The sequence below is a fragment of the Hemitrygon akajei genome, chromosome 30 (assembly GCF_048418815.1).
Source record: "Hemitrygon akajei chromosome 30, sHemAka1.3, whole genome shotgun sequence".
Classification (NCBI taxonomy): domain Eukaryota; kingdom Metazoa; phylum Chordata; class Chondrichthyes; order Myliobatiformes; family Dasyatidae; genus Hemitrygon; species Hemitrygon akajei.
This window is the reverse complement of record NC_133153.1, coordinates 33771885-33792326: the sequence shown is the minus strand read 5'-3', so window position 1 is coordinate 33792326 and position 20442 is coordinate 33771885. Positions and strand designations below refer to the sequence as shown.

Sequence of the window (20442 nt, the reverse complement as noted above, 5' to 3'; positions counted from 1 at the left end):
TTAATATTATTTCGTCTGTTAAGATTTTCAAGTACATCCACTTTTTCCAACAACCATTTTCTTTCTGATGTCCAGGCAGAAATATTATCTTCCATTTTATTCACTCTATCAATGGTGTCTCCCGTTATTTCTTCCAAGTTTTTAATTTTCTTGTCCATTTTGTCCTGTCTTTTCATCATTTTATCAAACATAATCTTCATATTTTAATATCTTTTTTATTACTTTTAATGCTTTTAATTCATGCATTATTTGCACCAAAGATTTTTTTATGTCTCCAATATCATCTCCAATCTCTTCCTGTTGCTCTTCTTTGTTTCTCTGCATCTTCGTCTGATTTATCCAGAGAATCTGATTCCACCTCATATTCACTTTCACTTTCAGTTCCGATCATAGCTGGGATTTGTAGTTTGGGTTGCTCGTGTTTGCGCATGCCCCTTCCTTCACGCATGCGCTATTCCTGTTGCTCTTTTTTTTTTGGAAACGGTTGATGTTGCCGCAGTTTCCTGTTCTGTATCGCCAGAGGTAAAATGCACTTGAGCCCGAGGCTCTTTCATGGCGGCCGGCCTTGATTCTTTTCCAACTTGTGTTGTCTTCTAAGTAGTAGTTTTCTTCTGCTTCTGTTTAGGAGACATATCTTAAGACAATCCTGAGTAGTTTATAAGTAATTTTTAAAAAGTATTTACTAACTTTTCTTCACTTAAACATTATTTTACTGGTTTTTTACGGGAGAGCTGGATCCTACGTCATCACGTGACATCCCCCCGATTAAGCTATGGAGTTGCTAGCTGGTACAGCTCGATGGGCCAGGAGGGCCTATTCCGTGTTATAATGCAATAAGTAAATATATAAATAAAATGTTCAGCAAGATACAGAATTAATGCAATAGATCTGCAAAAAATGAGTTATAGTGAAAGGTCATAAATGGTATTACATAGTGGCAGGTCCACACGGTTAATTTGGGCATTGTTTTAGCTTTATTTTTGTTTGGCTGGTGGTGAAGTGGCGTCCGCATTGGACTTCGGGTGGGGAGTGGTCCCAGGTTCGGATCCAGCTGGCTCCTTGCCTGCCTTCCCATCTGTGCTGGGTTGAGTTTCGTACACCAGGCAAAACGCAAAAAGAAACAGCAAGGTTGCCGCCCGATGCACCAAAGGCTGCAAGAGGAACTTTACCTTTTTACCTTCAGCTTCATACCTAGTTCGGGAAGGACCTGGGAATTCTATTGTATTTTATGTTGTCCGAAGAACTTTACAGCCAGTGAGATTCTCTTGTAGGAGACACTGCAGCCAAAACTGATACTATTAATCTTGGGGTACTATTCAAGTGATGAGAATGATCCGGTGACCCTTCACTGCAATGTGTGCAGTGACCACCAACCTCAAGTGTGCTTGAGGACCAGTTAGGGATCTGTTCTTGATCCAGTGAGTGCCAAACCTTCCAGCCTGTGAATGTCAAACCTTGAAGGCTTCTAATGGGATGGAAATTCTGGAGGGAAGCCATTGCCTGATAGAACAATAAAGTTATGAATGTTGTCCTGATACTGTTATTCGTCCTAGAACGTCATAGAACATAGGCCGACGGGTACTGATATGGCATTGGACTTCGAGGTGAATGGTCCTATGTTCTAGTCCGGCCCGGTTCTTGCATGCTTTCCAACCATGCTGGGTTAAGCATTGAGCTAGCAACTCGGCCTCATAAAAACATTCAAATGTTATGGAAATGGCAACAATGCCACCCGATGTGCCACAAGGTGTGAAAAGGAACAACAATAATATAGAGCAGTACCACACAGTACAGGCCCAGAATGTTGTACCAAGTCATTTGCATTGTACCGTAGTAGTTCAGTGTATTGCACTGCACTGTTGCTGCAAAAAATGCAAATGCCATAACGTATATTAGTGATAATAAATCTGATTCTGATGTGGGTTTCTGTTGTGGACTGAGAATGTGAAGAGGGCAGGGATAGGAGAATCATGATTAGGAAAAGGAGAAAGGAACAGGAAGCACTGGAGAGACATTATGTAATGATCAATAAATGAACTGTTTGGAATGAAATGACCCAAAACGCTGCTGTGGCACTCCACCCTTGCCATTCCCAATACCCCTTGCTCCCACCAGATTTAGAAACTCGCTGTACTGTGCAGAAGTCTTGGGCGCCCTGGCTGTATACATGTGCCTCGGTCTGAAGATCGCTGTCACATGACTGATTAATTCTGGCCTCAATTCATCTTCTGTTTCTGTTCCTCAATCTATCAAATGTTTCTCCATTTCTTCTTTAAATGCTTCCAATTTCCCAGCTTCCACCACCCGCCAGGGCAGAAAACTCAACACAGGTTCGCAACTCTGAGAAATCTCTACATTATGTCAGAACTTCTCAAAATCTACTCTTTATAATCTCAACAATAAAGACACCTCCCATTCTTCTAAATTCTAACAAATACAGGCTCAGATTATTTCAGTTTTCTTGGTAGGACAACCTTGTCTTCTCAACCATTAGCCTGATGAATCTCCTTTATACTACTTCCAACGTTACTATGTTTTTTCACTAGGTAAGGGAAACAAAAGCATACACAATATTCCAGATGAAATTTGTCTAATACACTGTACAATTTCATAAAACTTCCCTATTGTTAAACTCCTTTGTAATGAGTCTCCAAAAGGATCATAGCCTTGTTGTAGGGTTTGAAGGCTCATGTGCCTCAAGGATCCAGAGAGCTATGCTAGCTGGAGTTCAGGGCATCATGCTTTGGCTCTTGGTAGGGTTACCCACGCCAAGCAGTCAAAGGGTAGAGGCCAGACGAAGAGTGTTCCACCAGTCCTCCAGGTTTGGCATTTCAGCTCAGAGCTAACAATTCTGACTGGTGGAGAAAAAATTATTACAAAAAAAACAGCAATAAAGTAACCTTCGTTGCTGCCCTAAATGGCAGTGGCATAACAGGCAGTAACTAACTGCTCCTTTGTAATGAAGACTAAAATGCTGTTTGCCTTCATCTCTGTTGTTTGGACCTGCTTGCCATCTTTTATCTGACTGAAGGACTAGAGCGCCTAAATCTCTCCGTGCTTCACTTACCCTCACTTGCAGTCTTCCTCCATTTAGATAACGGGGCGGGCTCATTCCAGCGCCTCCTTTGTCATCGCATCCCATCACAACTGTTCGAGCTGATCGCCCGTGCTCGAGGTTTGCAGAGGGGGAGCTCTGGAGGTGCCAGGGTTCAGAATGAGGCTTATTACCACTGCCTGGTACAATGTGAGATTTGTTGTCTGCAGCAGCAGTAAGGTGCAAAGACAAAATTACCGTGAGTTATATCATAAACCGTGCAAGCTGGAAACGGATAATGAGGTGATGTTCATGGGGGCTCACGGACTGTTCGGAGGGGAAGGAGGTAATCCTGTATCGTTGAGTGTGGTCTTCAGGCTCCTCCCTAATGGTAGTAACCAGAAGAGGACATATCCTGGTCAGTGACCAACACGGTTGTCCATGGACCCTGAAGACAAAGGCGTTCAGGGTGAATGCTGTCCAGAGCTCCTCAGCCCACAAGGATACAGCTGGATTTTCCATCAGTCGATGCCCTCCTGATTTACGACGGCACGGTTAGAATAAGGCTCTACAGCGCCCAGCAAGGGGCTATTACCGTGCAGTATCTCCAAATAAACATGGGTGGGTTGTAACACTGACACAGAAGGTAGCTCATGTACGGAGTATCCTGCAACTTGAATCGAACCAGTGAGTTGTAGTTCTTTGCAGTCAGTGTACTGTTACCATGGAGGTCACCTCTGTGTGTTATCTCGTATACGTTCCGTGCTTTACACGCTGTTCCTGCTATGTAGGTACCGCTTGCCCTGTCACGCGAAGGCTGTGCACTTCGACACAGATTGGGGTGTGGAGGAGGATTCCAATTTGCTGATAGGGATCTATGAGTGTGGCTATAGCAACTGGGAGCAGATAAAAATGGACCCAGATCTACAGCTTACCAATAAGGTAGGCCATTCCATGTTCCATTCAATAAATCCACATCCAGCGACTTAGGAAGCAAGCCAATTAACTATTTTTTCCTCTGTGATGTTTCCTCCTTTGAGGTAGATTTCTTGGAGAACTCTGTGATGTGATAGGTTCCTATGCAAAAAGCAATGAAGTCCAGCCCTATTGCGGAGTAATTCTCTCTAGGGTTCCGAGTGCAGTAAGTTTGGGCAGACTGACGAGGGTGGGCTCTTACCCAGAGAGGCTGTGTGGTGTGGAACAGGGTCACACATTGAAAGGGGTACTTGGCCGTCCCAAGTTGTGGAGAAGGGTTTACCCAACATCTAATGGGAGTGTGAGTTGGAAAGGGAGGTTGCTTACTGCTAAAGACTGAAATATGAAGATGTTCCACTCTCCAGCATCAGCTGCCCCTGTTGACGTGTGCAGTGTCATAAGGAAGGGAAGGGTTGCTCTCCTCCTCCCTTCTCACACTGGTGGCTGGTGGGTGAGATTCCTCTGCTGCCTCGTTCAGGCTTGTCACTCGGGGCCCACACCATTGTTATCGCACTGTCTTTGCACAGGAGAACAGCTGTGCTCAGAACATGGGAGATTTGCTTATGTGTGTTATGGTGAGTGTTATGGTGTGTGTGTGCTGGGTGAGTGCGCGTATGTTTTTACGAGTGCTGGGTAACTGTGTGTGCTGGGTGAGTGCAAGTGTGTGCTGAGTGCCAATGTGTGTATATTTGAGTACCTGTATATATGTGCTAAATGTTCACAAGTGTGAGTGCCAGTGTGTGTGTGCTGAGTGAGTGTGACTGTGTGTATGTGTGAGTACTGGATGAGTGCGAGTGTGTGTGTGCTGGGTGAGTTCAAGAGTGTGTGTAAGTGTGTGCTGGGTGAGTATAAGTGTGTGTACTGAGTGAGTGTGTATGTACTGGATGAGTGAGTATGTGTGTGTCGAGTGACTATGAGTGTGTGTGTATGTGTGAGTGCCAATGTATGTATATGTGAGGGTAAATGCAAGTGTGAGTAAATGCGTGCTGAATGTACACACGTGAGTGCAAGAGTGTGTGTGTAAGTGTGTACACGTGTATTGCATGTATGTGTGCATGCACACCACTGTGTTTGAAGGACTAAATCCCACTACATCAGTGGTTTCATACCAGGAAATGTCATTCAGTGTTGACTACTGGTTTAGTCTCTTAGAAAAACGCATCAAAGAACATTGGATGTTTGAAACCTAGTGTAGTCCCCTGTTATTTTACCATTGACATCTCGGTACATTTGCCAGGAGGCTAACACTGAAACCAGACATTGAGGAATAGAAGTGGTGTCTGAGAAGCTGTAGGCATCTAGTTAAAATGCTATGAGCTCAGAGCATGAAACACGTTGTATTAAGGAAGTTCCATGCGCTGTTTAATTTTGCTGCACGCTGTATTTTGACCATTGGCGCTATCTTCCCCCTTCAGATTCTCCCGGATGATCCCGATCGGAAGCCACAGGCCAAGCATCTCCAGTCACGAGCCGACTACCTAATCAGGCTGCTGAAGAAGGACATGATCAAGAAGGCTGGGCTGAAGCAGGAAGAGGAGGTCAGTTTTAAGAGAGTTTCCGGTGAGACCTGGGGTAGGAGAGGCAGAAAGCAGAGCCAGAGAGAGAGAAGGGGAAAAATGGAAATCAGGAGGTTGGTTAGACGGGACAATGTAACGAAATCAATGGACTCTTGGAATCCAGGAGGAGGACTGGGTAAGAAAGGTGAACGATTTATTCGTCACATGTCCAGGAAACCCACGCAGTCACGGGGCCAGTGTACGAACAGTGGTGGGAATTGAATACCCAATCTTACGGCTGGCACGGTTTTATGCTAAACGCTGCTCAAAGATGTGGAGCTGAGGACAGAATCAGGTTTATTATCACTAACATACGTTGTGAAATCTGTTTTGTGGCAGCAGTACAGTGCAAGACATAAAATATCATTCTAAATTAGAATAAATGGACAGAGTGAGCAGAGGGGGAATAGTGAGGCAGTTTGTTTATTTATGGAGATACAGCAGGAATAGACCCTCCTGGCCCTTCGAGCTGTACTGCCCAGCGATCCCCCGATTTAACCCTAGCCAGATCACGGGACAATTTGCAATGACTAATTAACCTACCAACCGGTACGTCTTCGGATTATGGGAGGAAACCAGAGCACCCGGAGGAAACCCACACGGTCACGGGGAGAACGTACAAACTCCTTGTGGACAGTGGTGGGAATTGAACCGGGATCACTGGTACTGTTCTACGCTACTGTTCATGAACCATTCAGAAATCTGATGGCAGAGGGGGAGAAGCTGTTCCTAAAATATTGAGTATGGGTCTTCGGACTCCTGTATCTCCTCCCCGATGGTAGCAATGAGAAGAGGCCATCTTGGATGGTGAGGGATGAGTTACAACGCTGATTAACATACATAAAATGCTGAAGGAACTCAGCGAGTCAGGCAGCATCTAATGAAAGCAATAAACATTTGACAATTTGGGCCAATACCCTTCATCAGGACTGGAAAGAAGAGGCAGAAGCTAGAATTAATAGGAGGGGAGGGAGTACAAGCTGGCAGGCGATAGGTGGGTGATTATCTTTTCCACCTATACCACCCAGCTTCTCCCTTCATCCCCTTGCCCCAGCCACCTTCCCCCTCACCTGGTCTCACCTATCACCTGCCAGCTTCCCCTCCCCCCACCTTATTCTGGCTTCTTCCCCCTTCCTTTCCAGTCTTCTCAATCGTGCTCCATAAGGTGGACCTCTTCACCAAGAATCATGAGACGTTGTCTGCCTTTTCCCAAGTTTCTCCTGTCCGCGACACAGCGGTGGGTTCAGTTGTGTTGGGCGTCCATCTCCAACACTTGAGTTGGCAGGCAGTGAGCGAGGCTGATGTGGAACCTTGGCACCTTTGTTAACCAGCACCATCTTTGTGTTGAATAGTCTAAACCAAAGAAGCGGAAACCGCGAGTGAAGAAGGAGAACAAGGCGCCCAGACTGAAGGATGAGAGTGGTAACGACATCTCCTCCCCTCGCCTATCTGACAATGCTTCCGAGGAGGATGGTGAGCTAAAGGTGAGTGGTGGGCCTTCCCTGCTTCAATCCAGCTTTCTTTTCAAGTTGGTACTGCTGGCCACTATCACCCACACTGGGGAACAGCTTTCCCTTCCTCTTTCATGAATTAAATTTACAACAAAACCTATTTCAGTTCAATCCTGCCATTGCCCGCGTCTGATTATTATGGATTTCCTCTCTGCATTTGCGTTAGGTCTTTTGCCTTTGTTTGAGTGAAAGCATTGAAAGGATGTTGCCTGGACTAGAGTGAATGTCTAATGAGGATAGCTTAAGTGAGCTAGGACTTTTTTTTTTGCAAAAGAGGATGAGAGGAGACCTGATAGAGAAGATCAAGATGATAAGGGTTATAGATAAAATGGACAGTCAGAGCTTTTATCCCAGTGTGGAAATAGCTGATACAAGAGGGCATAATTTTAAGCTGAATGGAGGAAAGAATAGGGATTGTCAGAGGTGTTTCTTTTACACCGAGAGTAGTAGATCCAGGGGTGATGATAGAGGCAGATACATTAGGGACATTTAGGAAACTCTTGGATTGGCACATGGATGAAAGAAAAATAGAGGGCAATGTGGAAAGGAAGAGTTAGATTGATCTTAGAGTAGGTTAAAAGGTCGGCACAACATTGTGGGCTGAAGGGCCTGTATTGTGTTGTTCTATGTTCTAGATGCCTCATTGCAATTAGATGGGTGTTTAGTGAAACCACACCAGGAATACTGTCTCCTAGGTAAGGGGAGGTTTACTAGTGACGGAGGAAGTGGGATATAGATTCTCCTGACTTAACCTGGGGATTAGAGAGGTAGGGGATGTTGAGTTGTGATTAGGACACTGGGTCTTTATAAGAAAGAGATCTGATCGCTTTGAAACGTACAAAATTCTTCCTGGGTTTCACAGGGTGGGCATGGTGACACTTACCCCGACCAGGACGTTGAGCTTCAGGTGTTGCAGCCTCATGAGAAGGGGCTGGCCTTTGGGACTGAGATTAGAACTTCCCTCACCCTGAAGTAGCACATCTTTTGGAATTCTTCATCGAGGAGCTTGGTGAAGGTGCAGTCACTGAGTTCAAGATTGAAATGGATTTCTGGCTGTTAGGGGAATCGGGCACAGTAGCTGTTAATACAGGGAAGGTGGAGTTAGTACAGAAAATGTGACTTGTGATGATCAGCTATGATCTTATAGAAGGGCAGAGAATCTTCCTGTTAGGGCTTGCATTGTTAAAACGATTACATTTTGGGTCATTTGCCTTTCATTGATTCTGCTTTCCCTCTCATATTATACTCAATACTTTTATTAGATCCCTCCAGCACTTCCAAGCCTAGATATCCCTTTTCTTTGTAGGGTTGTTCGCTGAGCCTGGAGGTTAGATCACATCACTGTCGACTGGTGACAAAATGTTTGTAACCTAACCTCCAGGCTCGATGAACAACCCTACAAACAAGCAGCCAACCCGAAGATGAGGTCATCGCATACAAGGCCAGCAATTATTGCACATCCTCACTTGACTTCAAAAGGTGGTGGATCACCCTGCTGGGTGATGGTTGTTGATATAGCCACTGTGCTTCCATAGTGATGTTACCCAAAATATGAAATCAGAAATATGTCTGTAGTCCAACGCCATTGAATCCCACAGCTCCAAAGGGAACCTCTGGCCTATTGTAGCTGTGTCATCATTATTCCATTCTAACTGTGTGGTTATTGGCTCATTGTAGCTGTGCCATCATTCACCCATTGCAGCTGTGTTCCCATTGGCCCGTTGTACCCGTGCCCCCATTGGCCCGCTTCCCCTTTTGTCTATTACAGCTGTGTCCCCATTGTACCCAGATCCCCATTTGCCCGTTACAGTTGCATCATCTCTTGGACAGAGCTGTCTAATTAGCCACGCTACTATTACTTTCCTGTTGTTCTCTTAAGGGTTTGTCCTTTTTTTTAATCCAGTTTCAATTCGACTGCTTCCTGTACCCTTCCAGCCAGCGATTTTAAGATTTACACTCAGTCATTGCATTAAAGCTCTTCTGATGGAGGTGAAACTGTGCTGAGGTGGACCGGTGTCGGTTTCTTAACCAGGTCTGGCTTTAATTTTTGGTGCTGGTTGCTCTCCCCTCAGGATGGCGGTTTGGACCAAACTCCAATGAAGAAAAAACTGAAGAAGAAGGACAACAAAGAGAACAAGGAAAAGGGTGATGTGAAGAAGGAAAAGGATGGTCAGAAAGGGAAAAAGAAGACCAAGACCAAGAAGGAGAAGGTATTGGAAATGCTGACCTGTGATAGATTAGAGTAAATGAGGGGCATCTGTTTGTCAGGTTCCTTTCCAACGTTCCTGTCTGCTCTACGTTTGGGGACGTACTTTTCCATGTTGGAGATCTGTGAAGAGAGTCTGATATTGGTTCTGTGGAACTCAATTCCAAGTGTTGAGTCCATGGTGACTTGTGCATGCGAATTACAGACATTATTGTGGTCTGTTGGATCAAACTTATAACCAGGAAAGAATGACCATCCCAACGTCCTTCCCTCTTCCATTCCACTTCGGATGAATGGTCTCAGCCCGAAACATGGATGGTCTATTCCACTCCATCGATGCTGCCGAACCTGCTCAGTTCCTCCAGCACTTTGTGTTGTTGCTGTGGATTTCCAGCATCTACAGAACCTCTTGTGTCTATGCTTTGATCGTCCTACTGCCAGCTTGCTCCGTGAGTGCTGGGAAAGCAGGGTGGACAATGAGGGCGAAACCCCAACCGCCAAGCTGATTACCCTGCCAAAGCATAGTTCAAAGCCAATCTGCCGGAAAACTCGATGTGTCGAGCAACATCTGTGGGGGAAGGATTAAGTCCTGACATGGGGCGCTGACCTGAAAAATCAATAATTTACCCCCGCCCTCGCCCCACCTTTCAGATACTGCTTGGATCCACTGAGTTACACCAACAGATTGTTTGTTGTTCTGGATTATGTTCGCAGTAACTCTCACCCATTTTGCAGGGCACCTGCTCATTTGATGTCCTTTGCCAGAGATGCAAGTTCAGGAGAATTTCAGGGTGATTCTGTGCGGAGGGTGAACTCGCGGCACCATATGCTTTGGGGCAGTTTTACTTGTTTGGCGAAGAACTAAACTCTGAAGTGATAAAGCTTCCAACTAGCTTTGTCGGGTAGCTGGCCAGTTTTACTTGGTGGTTTTGCTCATGGAAGCAAGGTCAAATGTTTGATACCAGAGGGCATGTACAGGAGATAAGTTGAAAAGGAGTGTATGGGGTATGGGGTAACAAGGCACAGATGCCTTGTGCAGGAAGGCACAGAGTCGACTGTACTTCCTTAGAAGGTTGGCGTCATTCAATGTCGGTAGTGAGATGCTGAAGATGTTCTATAGGTCAGTTGTGGAGAGCGCCCTCTTCTTTGTGGTGGCGTGTTGGGGAGGAAGCATTAAGAAGAGGGACGCCTCACGTCTTAATAAGCTGGTAAGGAAGGCGGGCTCTGTCGTGGGCAAAGTACTGGAGAGTTTAACATCGGTAGCTGAGCGAAGGGCGCTGAGTAGGCTACGGTCAATTATGGAAAACTCTGAACATCCTCTACATAGCACCATCCAGAGACAGAGAAGCAGTTTCAGCGACAGGTTACTATCGATGCAATGCTCCTCAGACAGGATGAAGAGGTCAATACTCCCCAATGCCATTAGGCTTTACAATTCAACCGCCAGGACTTAAAGAACTTTTTAAAAGCTATTATTAATGCTTTTTGAGATAGTGATTTAGATGCATATCATATTTTTTACTGAGTTAAGTATTGTATGTAATTAGTTTTGCTACAACAAGTGTATGGGACATTGGAAAAAAAGTTGAATTTCCCCATGGGGATGAATAAAGTATCTATCTATCTATCTATCTAGATTTTTTTTACTCAGAGAACAGCGTGCCAGGGATGGGAGTGGAGGCGGATAAGATAGTGGTGTTTAAGAGGCTCTTAAATAAGCAGAGAGATTGGTAGATTGGTAAATTGGTTTATTATTGTCACATAAACTGAGTTACAGTGAGACATTGTTTTGTATGCCATTCATACAGAGTAATTTGGTACAATCATGCATTGAGTTAGTACAAGGCTAAACAATAACAGAATGCAGAATAAAGTGTTTCTGCTACAGAGAAAGCGCTCTGCTGGCTGGCAGTGGGGTGGAAGGCTTTCCTGCCGTAGATTGACAGGAGTCTGTACCTTCTCGTTCTAGGGAGTCATTCAGTAATCAGAAGCTTTCCTTGAGCCTGGTGGTATCTGTTGCAGGCATTTGTTTTTGTCTTCGGCCTCGTGAGAGCTGAAGAAGAGGGAATGTCTAGGGTGGGTAGGGTTTTCAAGGAATACGAGACCATAAGACAGAGGAACAGCCTGTGGAGACTGATCCGCCATTCAATCATGACTGATTTATTTTCCCTCTCAACCCCATTCTCCTGCCTTTCCCAGTAACCTTTGATGCCCTTACTAATCAAGAAGCTATCATTCTCCGCTTTGATATAATTATTTTGTCTCAACACGGTGGGCTGAAGGGCTTGTTCCTGTGCTGTACTGTTCGACTGTATGTTACATGTCAGCAGGTGGGAGTATCAATGAGAGAAGCCAAGCTATCACTTCTCGCTGAAGGAAAGTGTTACCCCTCCAGTCTCAAGTCTACTGTGTGTCTCTGCTACTTCGCCGCACCGTCCCCAGCGGTGAGCTTTGTCGTGGATCTTGGGCGCCGTGGTAGCGCAACGCTGTTACAGCTGGGGCTCTGTGCTCTGTGTGGAGTCTCTGTACGTCCTCCCTGTGGAATGCACTGGTTTTCCCCTGGTGCTCTGGTTTCCTCCCATGGTACCAGGGCGTACCGGGTAGGTTAATCGGTCATTGTAGATTGTCCCGTGATTAGGTTGGGGTTAAATCGGAGTTGTTGGTTGGTTGCTGGGGTGGCACGGCTGGAAGGCCCCTGCTCCGCGCTACATCAAATAAATTTTTCACTTTTCTTCCCACCAGATGAAATCGGACGCTAAAGACAAGGCTCGGAAGTCTGTTTCCAAGGGTCCAGTGCACATTACGGCAGGTAATGACCCAGTGCCAATTGGAGAGGAGGGCGAGGACGAATTGGACCAGGAGACGTTTAGCATTGTAAGTGACCGCACCAGAATGAATATCTACATTCTCCTGCTTTTCAAATCTTTTGAAGGAAACGGAAAAGAAGCTTACACAGATTAATCTCTGTCTCTTTAATTTTGTGAGTTTTGTGCTATTTAGTTGGTGGAAAATGGCATCTTTCTGTGGCATGATTTTAGAGCGGGGCAAGCTAGGTAACAAAGATCACCTGAGGAGGCTGAGACAGCCGATACCTTTGTTTCCATGAATTAATTACAAAATGCTCTTCTCCCACCCAACCTCCCAAACCTGCCTAGTGCAAGGAGAGAATGAGGCCGGTGAAGAAAGCCCTAAAGCAGTTGGACAAGCCGGAGGATGGGCTTTCAGAGAAGGAACAGCTACAGCACACTCGCAGCTGCCTGTTGAAGATCGGAGACCGGATCACCGACTGCCTGAAGACCTACACCGACTCTGAACACGTGAAGATCTGGAGGAGGTACGTTAAGCTACCCTTCTACCTCCTAAGACCCACTCCTCTGTGCTACTGGCTGAACTTGGGGCTTGTAAGATTCAACTTTTTCTCGGGGTCAGTGTCATTTGCCATAGGCGTTTACATGTCTTAGAAACCTGATGAGGTGCGTTGGTCAGGGCACATCATGCAACAACATTGAACAATGATAAAGAATCATTTAAAAATAAAGTTACAGGTCAAAGTGCAGATGTGGAATAAAATGTGAATAAATATATAAATACCAGCATGTATGTACAATTAAACAGCATTATAGGGGTGGGGCAGTGGTGTAGTGGTTAGCACAACACTAAAGTAGCAATAACCCGGGTTTAATTGCTACCGCTGCCTATAAGGAGTTTACGTATTTTCCCTGTGACCGTGTAGCTTTCCTCCAGCTTTGGTTTCCTCCTACGTACCAAAGACCTACTAGTTGGTAGGTTAATTAATCATTGTAAAATGTCCCGTGATTGGCTAGGGTTAAATCAGGGTTGCTGAGCACCAAGGCTCAAACGGCTGGAAGAGCCTACTTTGTGCTGTGTATCAATAAATAAATAGATTATGAGAAGTGGTTTCAAGTGCTTACAGTGCAGTGACTGGCAAATCAATTCAGGTGGAGGTGAACTAGAACGGTTGATCAGATAAACTGCCTAGGAGAAGAAACTTTTAAGATAGTTTGAAATTATTGTTTTAATAGCCCTTCTGCGCCTTCCAGAAAGGAGTTTTTGGGAAAAAAAACAGATTGCAAAGTGGGTAATGTCTACAATGATTTATAATACCATAAGATATAGGAGCAGGATTAGGCCATTTGGCCCATCAAGTCTGCATTGCTGTTTCATCATGGCTGATGATTTTCACTCTCAGACCCAATCTCCCCATATCCCGTCATGCCCTGATCAATCAAGAATCTGTCAACCTCTACCTTAAGTATATGTAAAGACTTGGACTCAACTGCTACCTGTTGCAGCAATTCATCACCCTCTGGCTAAAGAAATGTCTCATTTATAATGCTGTTTATCAGAAATCTATATAATATACAGTTGTCTATTAAAACATGGTATGGGCTTTTCATGCCCTTAGTTAATCACAGCGCTGACAGTAATTCTGTGTAAACCTGTGAGGGTGTAATATACGTCTCCAATGCTGATCCAGTAGGTAATCTGTGTGCTGGGATGAGTTGATCATGTTAGAACAAACACATTTGAGCTGATTCCTGGAACTTGAATTTGTCTTTGTTGGAAAAAGTGCTGCATTGTCAGAGGTGCTGACTTTGGACCCAATCTCTTCTCTTCGCCCTGCCTTACTGGTTGGCTGCACTGGCAGCTACAGTTGCCACGTCTTAATTTTAAAAATATCACAAGTCCAAAACTGGTATGGGTGTTCAGTGAACCTTTCCCTTGTACTTCCCGCAGAAATCTCTGGATTTTTGTCTCCAAGTTCACCGAGTTTGATGCCCGGAAGTTGCATAAGCTGTACAAGTTGGCACAGAAAAGGCGGTCCCAGGAAGAGGTAAAGGTATTCCAGATACGTACTCACTCACTCCTTCCTCAGCACTGGTCGTGTGCGCTGCTCTTGGAAGCAGAGAGGGTTTAGGGGAGATGGTTTGGCTAAAGGGCTGAAGAAGATGGAATCTGATGGGAGAGGAGGTTGGACCATGGGAGAAGGGGAAGGGCGAGGAGCACCAGAGGGGGGTGATGTGCAGATGAGGAGAAGGGGTAAGGGGAGCCAGAATGGGGGATGAGTTACTGGACTTACTGAGTTCTACCAGCATTTTGTGTGTGTTTCTCTGGATTTCCAGCATCTGCAGGATTCATGTTTTTCTTTTGGTTTTTTATCCCTGGAATTGCTACGGATGTCTGGGAAGTTCCAGAACGACGGAGCCCCTCTGGTGTTTAGCTCCTGACTCGGGCTCTCTGACTCCGATCTAACATCCCTGGATGTTCTGCTTCCCTTCAGGAGGAACAGAAGAAGAAAGAGAATAATTCCGAGAACAAGCGGCAGTTCAAGCCAGAGCTGTCGGGATCGAGCCGGGACTCCATGAGCTCGCAGCCACACATGCAGCACGGGCCTCATGGTCCCCAGCTGCTCCCCCCGCACCACCAACAGCAGCTGCACCCCCACCACCGAGACCTCTACACCCAGCTCAACAAGAGGCCTTTCAACAACTCAGGTAAGATCCCAGTGAGATTCACCACGAGGATAAGCACAATCTGAGCTACCCACCGAACACCCGCTGTCCCTGCAGCTCGCCTAGTGCGATTGGATACATTGGGCTCAGGTTACCGGCTAACGCTCAGCTTAAGTGTCACCTTAAGGCCTGCAATCATGATACCTGCGGGCCAGTGCAGAGGGTTGAGTACCATATATTACTGGTCTATCATAAAGGCCTGGAGATGAGATTTAAAATCTCACGACAGCTGAAGAATTTGGATTCAAGTACTTCTGGGATAAAGAGCTCATGTTGGTAAAGGTGAGATTGCCAGGTTAAAGTACCTTCAATTTATTTAGAGATACGGCACAGTAACGGGGTCTTCTGACGCAACAAGCCGGCGCGCCCCCAACTACACCTGTATGACCAATTAACTGTACTCCACGACTTTGGAAACCAGAGCACCCGGAGGAAACTCGGTTAGAGTGAGAACGTACACAGACAGCGGCGTGAATTGAACCCAAGTCCTGGGCACTGTAATAGCATATTACTAACTCATATGTTACCGGTCCTTGCTCAGCCTGACCTGTAGGATTGCCCCACACTGCAGGAGACATACATATCTGAAAGGACAATGGTCCATCTCTTCTGACATTGGTCCACAATGCCAATGTTCCCAAAAGCACGGAGATGGGTTTGTGAATCTCAAGGGTCCGTAAAGGACACCGTTGACCAGTTGGCCCCAATGATGTGGGCTTTGTAGCTAGTGAATGAAGACACAAGGTAAGGACTCAGTCCCCCTTCTGACTACCTGGGCTGTGGTTTTCCCTTCTCCGTAGTTCACTCAACTTTCAACCTAGTTTTTACTCTAGGTGCCTCCAGATTCAATAGATCATTGTCACTACTTCTTGCATCTTCAGTGTAATGCCATCATGTGACACATCAGCCCCATTCTTTCTGGCATTCCAAAGAAACCATTCCCTGCCTTTTCTGTCCCACCTCCACCAACATTTTGATCCCTTCCTCAGAGCAAGTACCGCTGTAGTTGCTTCTATCCATCGCACCATCCCAGCACCTAAACACTCTGTGCAGGTGAAGCAACGGTTCTCTTGCGCTATCCCACATTCAGTGCTTGTGGTGTGATCTCTGCACAAGAGAAACGCTTCAGTTCAGTGCACAGGATTAACCCCGAGTCCCAGATCCCTGTCCGTTTGATTTTGTGTCCCACTCCCATTCTGACCACCTGCATTGTTGCCATGAAGCTCAAGGCAAGTTTAGGGAGCTGCAGCTCACCTTATGTTCAAGTACATGCAAGTTGTAGGACTCAATCTCAAACTCTTCACTGTCAGGTAAAGTGTTCTTTCTTTCTGTATGTATCACCTCTGACCATTTCTGGCTCTCATCTTGATTCTTTTACTGTCTGTAGACTCTGGCCTACCTGGCACGTACTACTGGCAATGTTAACATGGCTACTAACAATGCAGTACAGAAGCAAGTACAATCTGACCTTAACTGCAGCTACGTTTTCTCACTGGGTCTCATTCTATCGCAGATATTCCCTCTGTTTCCCCATCCCAACCTCACCTCCTCTCCCACTGAAAACTAACCTTTTCTCTCTTTCCCTGTTCTGATGAAAGGTCCCATGGTCCCAGACCTGAAGCCATTTCTCTTCCCCTTCCCACAGGTACTGCCTGACCCGTGGGGTGTTTCCAGCGATTTTGTTACTGATTTCCAGTGCCTGCAGTTTTTGACGTTTCATGTAAATAGATCATGCAGCTATGAATATGGACCGTAAGATGAGCACAATAAGGCCGTTCACACCATTGAGTTTGCTCCACCATTCAATCCCAGCTGATTTTGTTTTTCTCAAGCCAGTCTCAACCCCTTAAGTGGCTTAACAATCGAGAACCTGTCAGTGTCTGCTTTAAATTTACCCAGTGACTTGGCCTCCACTGGACTCTGTGGCATCAAATTCCACTGGTTCACCACCCGCAGGCTGAAGAATTAACCTGCTCATCTCAGTTTAAAGGAGACATCCTTCCATTCTGAGGCTGTGCCTTCTGGTCTGAGGTTCTCCCACTATCGGAGACATTTTATCCAGGCTTTTCAGTTTCAATGCGATCGTCTCATCCTTTTCAGCTCTATTTAGAGTACAGGCTCAGAGTTATTGAAAGCTCCTTGTAGATTAATGATTTATTGCTGTGTACGTGTAAGTCTGCGGGAGGATCTTGTAGACTGTAGGCGGTTTGTCCTGAGCCCTTGCTTTTCTGCCAAAGCGTGACCCGCTGAAGTTCTGGCTCTCCTTTGCTTCCTGTAGATCGGGGAGACCGGCAGAGGGATCGGATGTACAACTACAGCAACCAGCACTGGGCAGCAGACCGGCACCACCCCTACGACCAGCACAGGTACAAGGACCATCACTTTGGCGACCGGAGGCCTCGCGGAGACCCCCACAGGAATTCTGGCAACTACCGGCCGAACAACATTCACCGCAAGAGACCGTACAACCAGTACGGCAGCGAGCGTGACCACCGAGGTCATCGAGATTATTATGACAGGTGAATCTCCTTGCTCACTTGGTGCTGATGGGTACAAACACAAGGATATAAAGTATAGGAGCAGAATTAGTCCATTCAGCCCATCGACTGTATTGCTATTCAATCATGGCTTATTTGATGGAATTCCCTTGGCGTCCATTTCCTAACCTTTAATGCCTCCCTTCATTGAAAGACCACCAGGGTTCTGATGAGAATTTAGGATCTGTTGGGACTGGTCAAGCACACTTAGCTCTCTGTGGCTTAGCGGGGGGGGGGGATATCACTTCGGACAGATGTTGATGCAGGTTACACATCAGGGAGTTCAGGGGAGCTTCTGGTCAGGTGATTACCAACTAGAGGGGCAGTACTGGACAAACATGGGGATACCCCAACTGGAAACTGCCCTCAAAGTCACTTACAAGCCTGACTTTGAAATAAGTCGCCAATCTTTCACCATCAGTGGGTCAGAATCCTCTGTCCCTTGGAACGTTTTAGGGAGACCCATGCGTGATTGAATGGCAGTAGTGTCAATGGGTTGAATAGCGTTTTAAGAGGGCAGCTCACCCCCCACTTTCTCAGAGGGAGTTAGTGATAAACAATTAGTTACTGGCACAGCCTCTGTAAAGCTCAGCTCCCTCGAATGAATAGGTAAAAGGAACGATGATGCTGATGACCGTATGGCCACGTGGAACACTGGGCTGGACTTGGCCAGCAGCTCATAGGCAGATGCTGGTACCAGGCTGGTGCAGAGAGGTGGATTATATCGAGTCAACTTCTGTAGGGGAGAGATTTAGCCAGGCATTGATGTGGGGATGGTGACATTTCAACGTTTGTTTCTGATGTGGTATCTGTGGTGGTGGCGGGAGGTTTCACAAGAGGCAGATGTTTGGTGAAGCTGGACCGATGTTCACAGAAGATATCACACCAAGTACTCATGGGTTGTGTTCGTCTCAGCTGTGGATGGATGGTCCTGTACTGACAATTATCCCTATAGATCAGTGGTTCCCAACCAGGGGTCAACACCCCCCCCCCCCCCCACCCCCACCCAGGTCTTGGCTTAAAATAAAGTTGGGAATCCCTTGCTGTAGATGGATAAAGACTGTTGCTCCTTTGAGTGCATAATTCCTGCACCATACCGTTTACCTGCACTGCACTTTCTGTGTGCCTGTTGCACCTTATTCTGCATGGTTTTACCTCAGTGCACTGTTGCAGTGATCTGATCTGTATGAACAATTCACTCTATTCTTTTGTTTCTATTCGATCCATCGAGTCTGCTCCGCCGTTGCATTGTGGCTGATTTATTGTCTCTCTCCACTCCATTCTCCTGCCTTCTCCTTAACCTTTCATTGTTAAGATTACTTTTCCGGTGGTAAACTTGCAACGAGTACGACGTGTGGAGATGTTTGTAAACTTTTACTGCAAGTCAAGTCGAGTTTTATTATCGCATGTGCACGTATGGTGAGACTATCAACCTCCACTTTATATATACCCGATGACCTGGTCCCTACAGACTCACCACTCTCTATATAGAAATCCACCCTCATCTGTTCTAAAGGGACGTCCCTTTATTCTGAGGCTGTGCCCTCTGGTCCTAGACTCACCCACTATAGAAATCATCCTCTCCATGTCCACTTTATCTAGGCTTGTCAATATTTGATAGGTTTCAATGATATTCCCCCCCCCCCCCCACACACACATTCTTTTAAACTCCAGCGAGCTTAGCTGTGTGGCTACGTACAGCTCCAACACCTAATTCCAGTTTGCTGGTGACACCACTGTTGTGGGCCGTATTAAAGGTGGTGATGAACCAGCATGCAGGAGGGAGGTTGAAGGTTTGGCTGAGTGGTGTCATTGCGACAATCCCTCACTCAGTGTCAGCAGGACCAGGGAACCGATTGTGGACTTCCAGGAGAGGGAAACCAGAGGTCCCTGAGCCACGGATCATCAGAGGTGGAAGAGGGTCAGTAATTTTCTGGGTGTTACTATCTCAGAGGACCTGATATAAATGTAATTGCAAAGAAATTTACGTTGAACTCTTGAACACAGGCCCAGAGCCATCAAACACTCCTCGTACGTTAACCCTTTCATTCCCAGAATGATTCTGGTGGACCCCCTCTGGATCCTCTCCAATGCTAGGACATCCTTTCCTGGACTGGAGCCCAAAATGACTGCTACCATGTTAAGACTGTAACGTGAAACTCGGTACAATTTGCTTGAACTCAGCTGAGCCTCTGTTTGTCGTTGCAGGCGTCATCAGGACATGAAGCGCCGCAGGTCAGACGAGTTCAGACCTCAGGACCACCACAATCTAGGGCACCAACCAGACTTCCGCCGACTGCCTGATCACAGGGGAGCCGGGCCCTACCACAGCCAAGGACCTTCCGAACACTATAGACCATTTCACATTGAAAAGCCAATGGAGCACAAGGTGCCTGCGCCAGACCATCGCTCACCTCTCTCCCAGAAATCACCCCATGATTCGAGGTCCCCCCATGAGCACCGGTCCCCTCTGGACCGCTCGCTGGAGCACAAGAACACTCCCGACTACAACTGGAATGTGAGGAAAACGTAGAGTCGGTTCTGAGGGAAACTGCTGCAAGTTCTCTGTGTCTTGTTTGAATAGAACCCTCACATCGTTTTCCTCACTCACGCACACACACACGCACACACACACGCACATGCACACACTCACTCACACACACACACACACACACACACACACACACACACACACACACACACACACACACACACACACACACACACACACACACACACACACACACACACACACACACACACACACACACACACACACACACACCAAGGAGAGACTACTGTGATACCAATGGCAGAGCGAATGTGAAAAATCCGGGTACAATGGGAGAGGTTTCTGCTGCTTGAACAGAGGGATGTTTGCAATTTGGACAAAGACTCGGGTCAGCATCGGTGCAGAATTTGCCCTGGCTCACTCTGGAATCTTAACCAGCCTGGGAGGAAAGGAAAAATCGACCTTTGGGAGATGGCAACTCTTGCGTTACAGGCAATGATTCTATTGTTCTGTTTTTTAAACTAAAAAGAACCCTCGAGCAGGCTATCAGCAGAGAGTGTATTTCGTAAGGAAACTG

General features: G+C 46.4%; 1 protein-coding gene across 4 annotated transcripts in view; it reads left to right on the top strand.

Moving 5' to 3' along the window:
* chd2 (chromodomain helicase DNA binding protein 2) overlaps positions 1–20085 on the top strand; it is a 122837-nt gene extending 102752 nt beyond the window's left edge. For 3 of the 4 annotated variants that reach the window (XM_073032568.1, XM_073032567.1, XM_073032570.1), the window contains 10 exons: positions 3826–3976; positions 5425–5547; positions 6918–7049; positions 9149–9286; positions 12025–12156; positions 12438–12616; positions 14041–14143; positions 14585–14798; positions 17095–17335; positions 19562–20085. In XM_073032568.1, coding sequence (XP_072888669.1) covers positions 3826–3976; positions 5425–5547; positions 6918–7049; positions 9149–9286; positions 12025–12156; positions 12438–12616; positions 14041–14143; positions 14585–14798; positions 17095–17335; positions 19562–19886 — 1738 coding nt within the window. In that variant the 3' untranslated portion in view covers positions 19887–20085. The remainder of the gene's footprint in view (positions 1–3825; positions 3977–5424; positions 5548–6917; positions 7050–9148; positions 9287–12024; positions 12157–12437; positions 12617–14040; positions 14144–14584; positions 14799–17094; positions 17336–19561) is intronic. The other variant, XM_073032569.1, reaches the window with a different exon arrangement.
* The last annotated feature ends 357 nt before the right edge of the window (positions 20086–20442 follow it).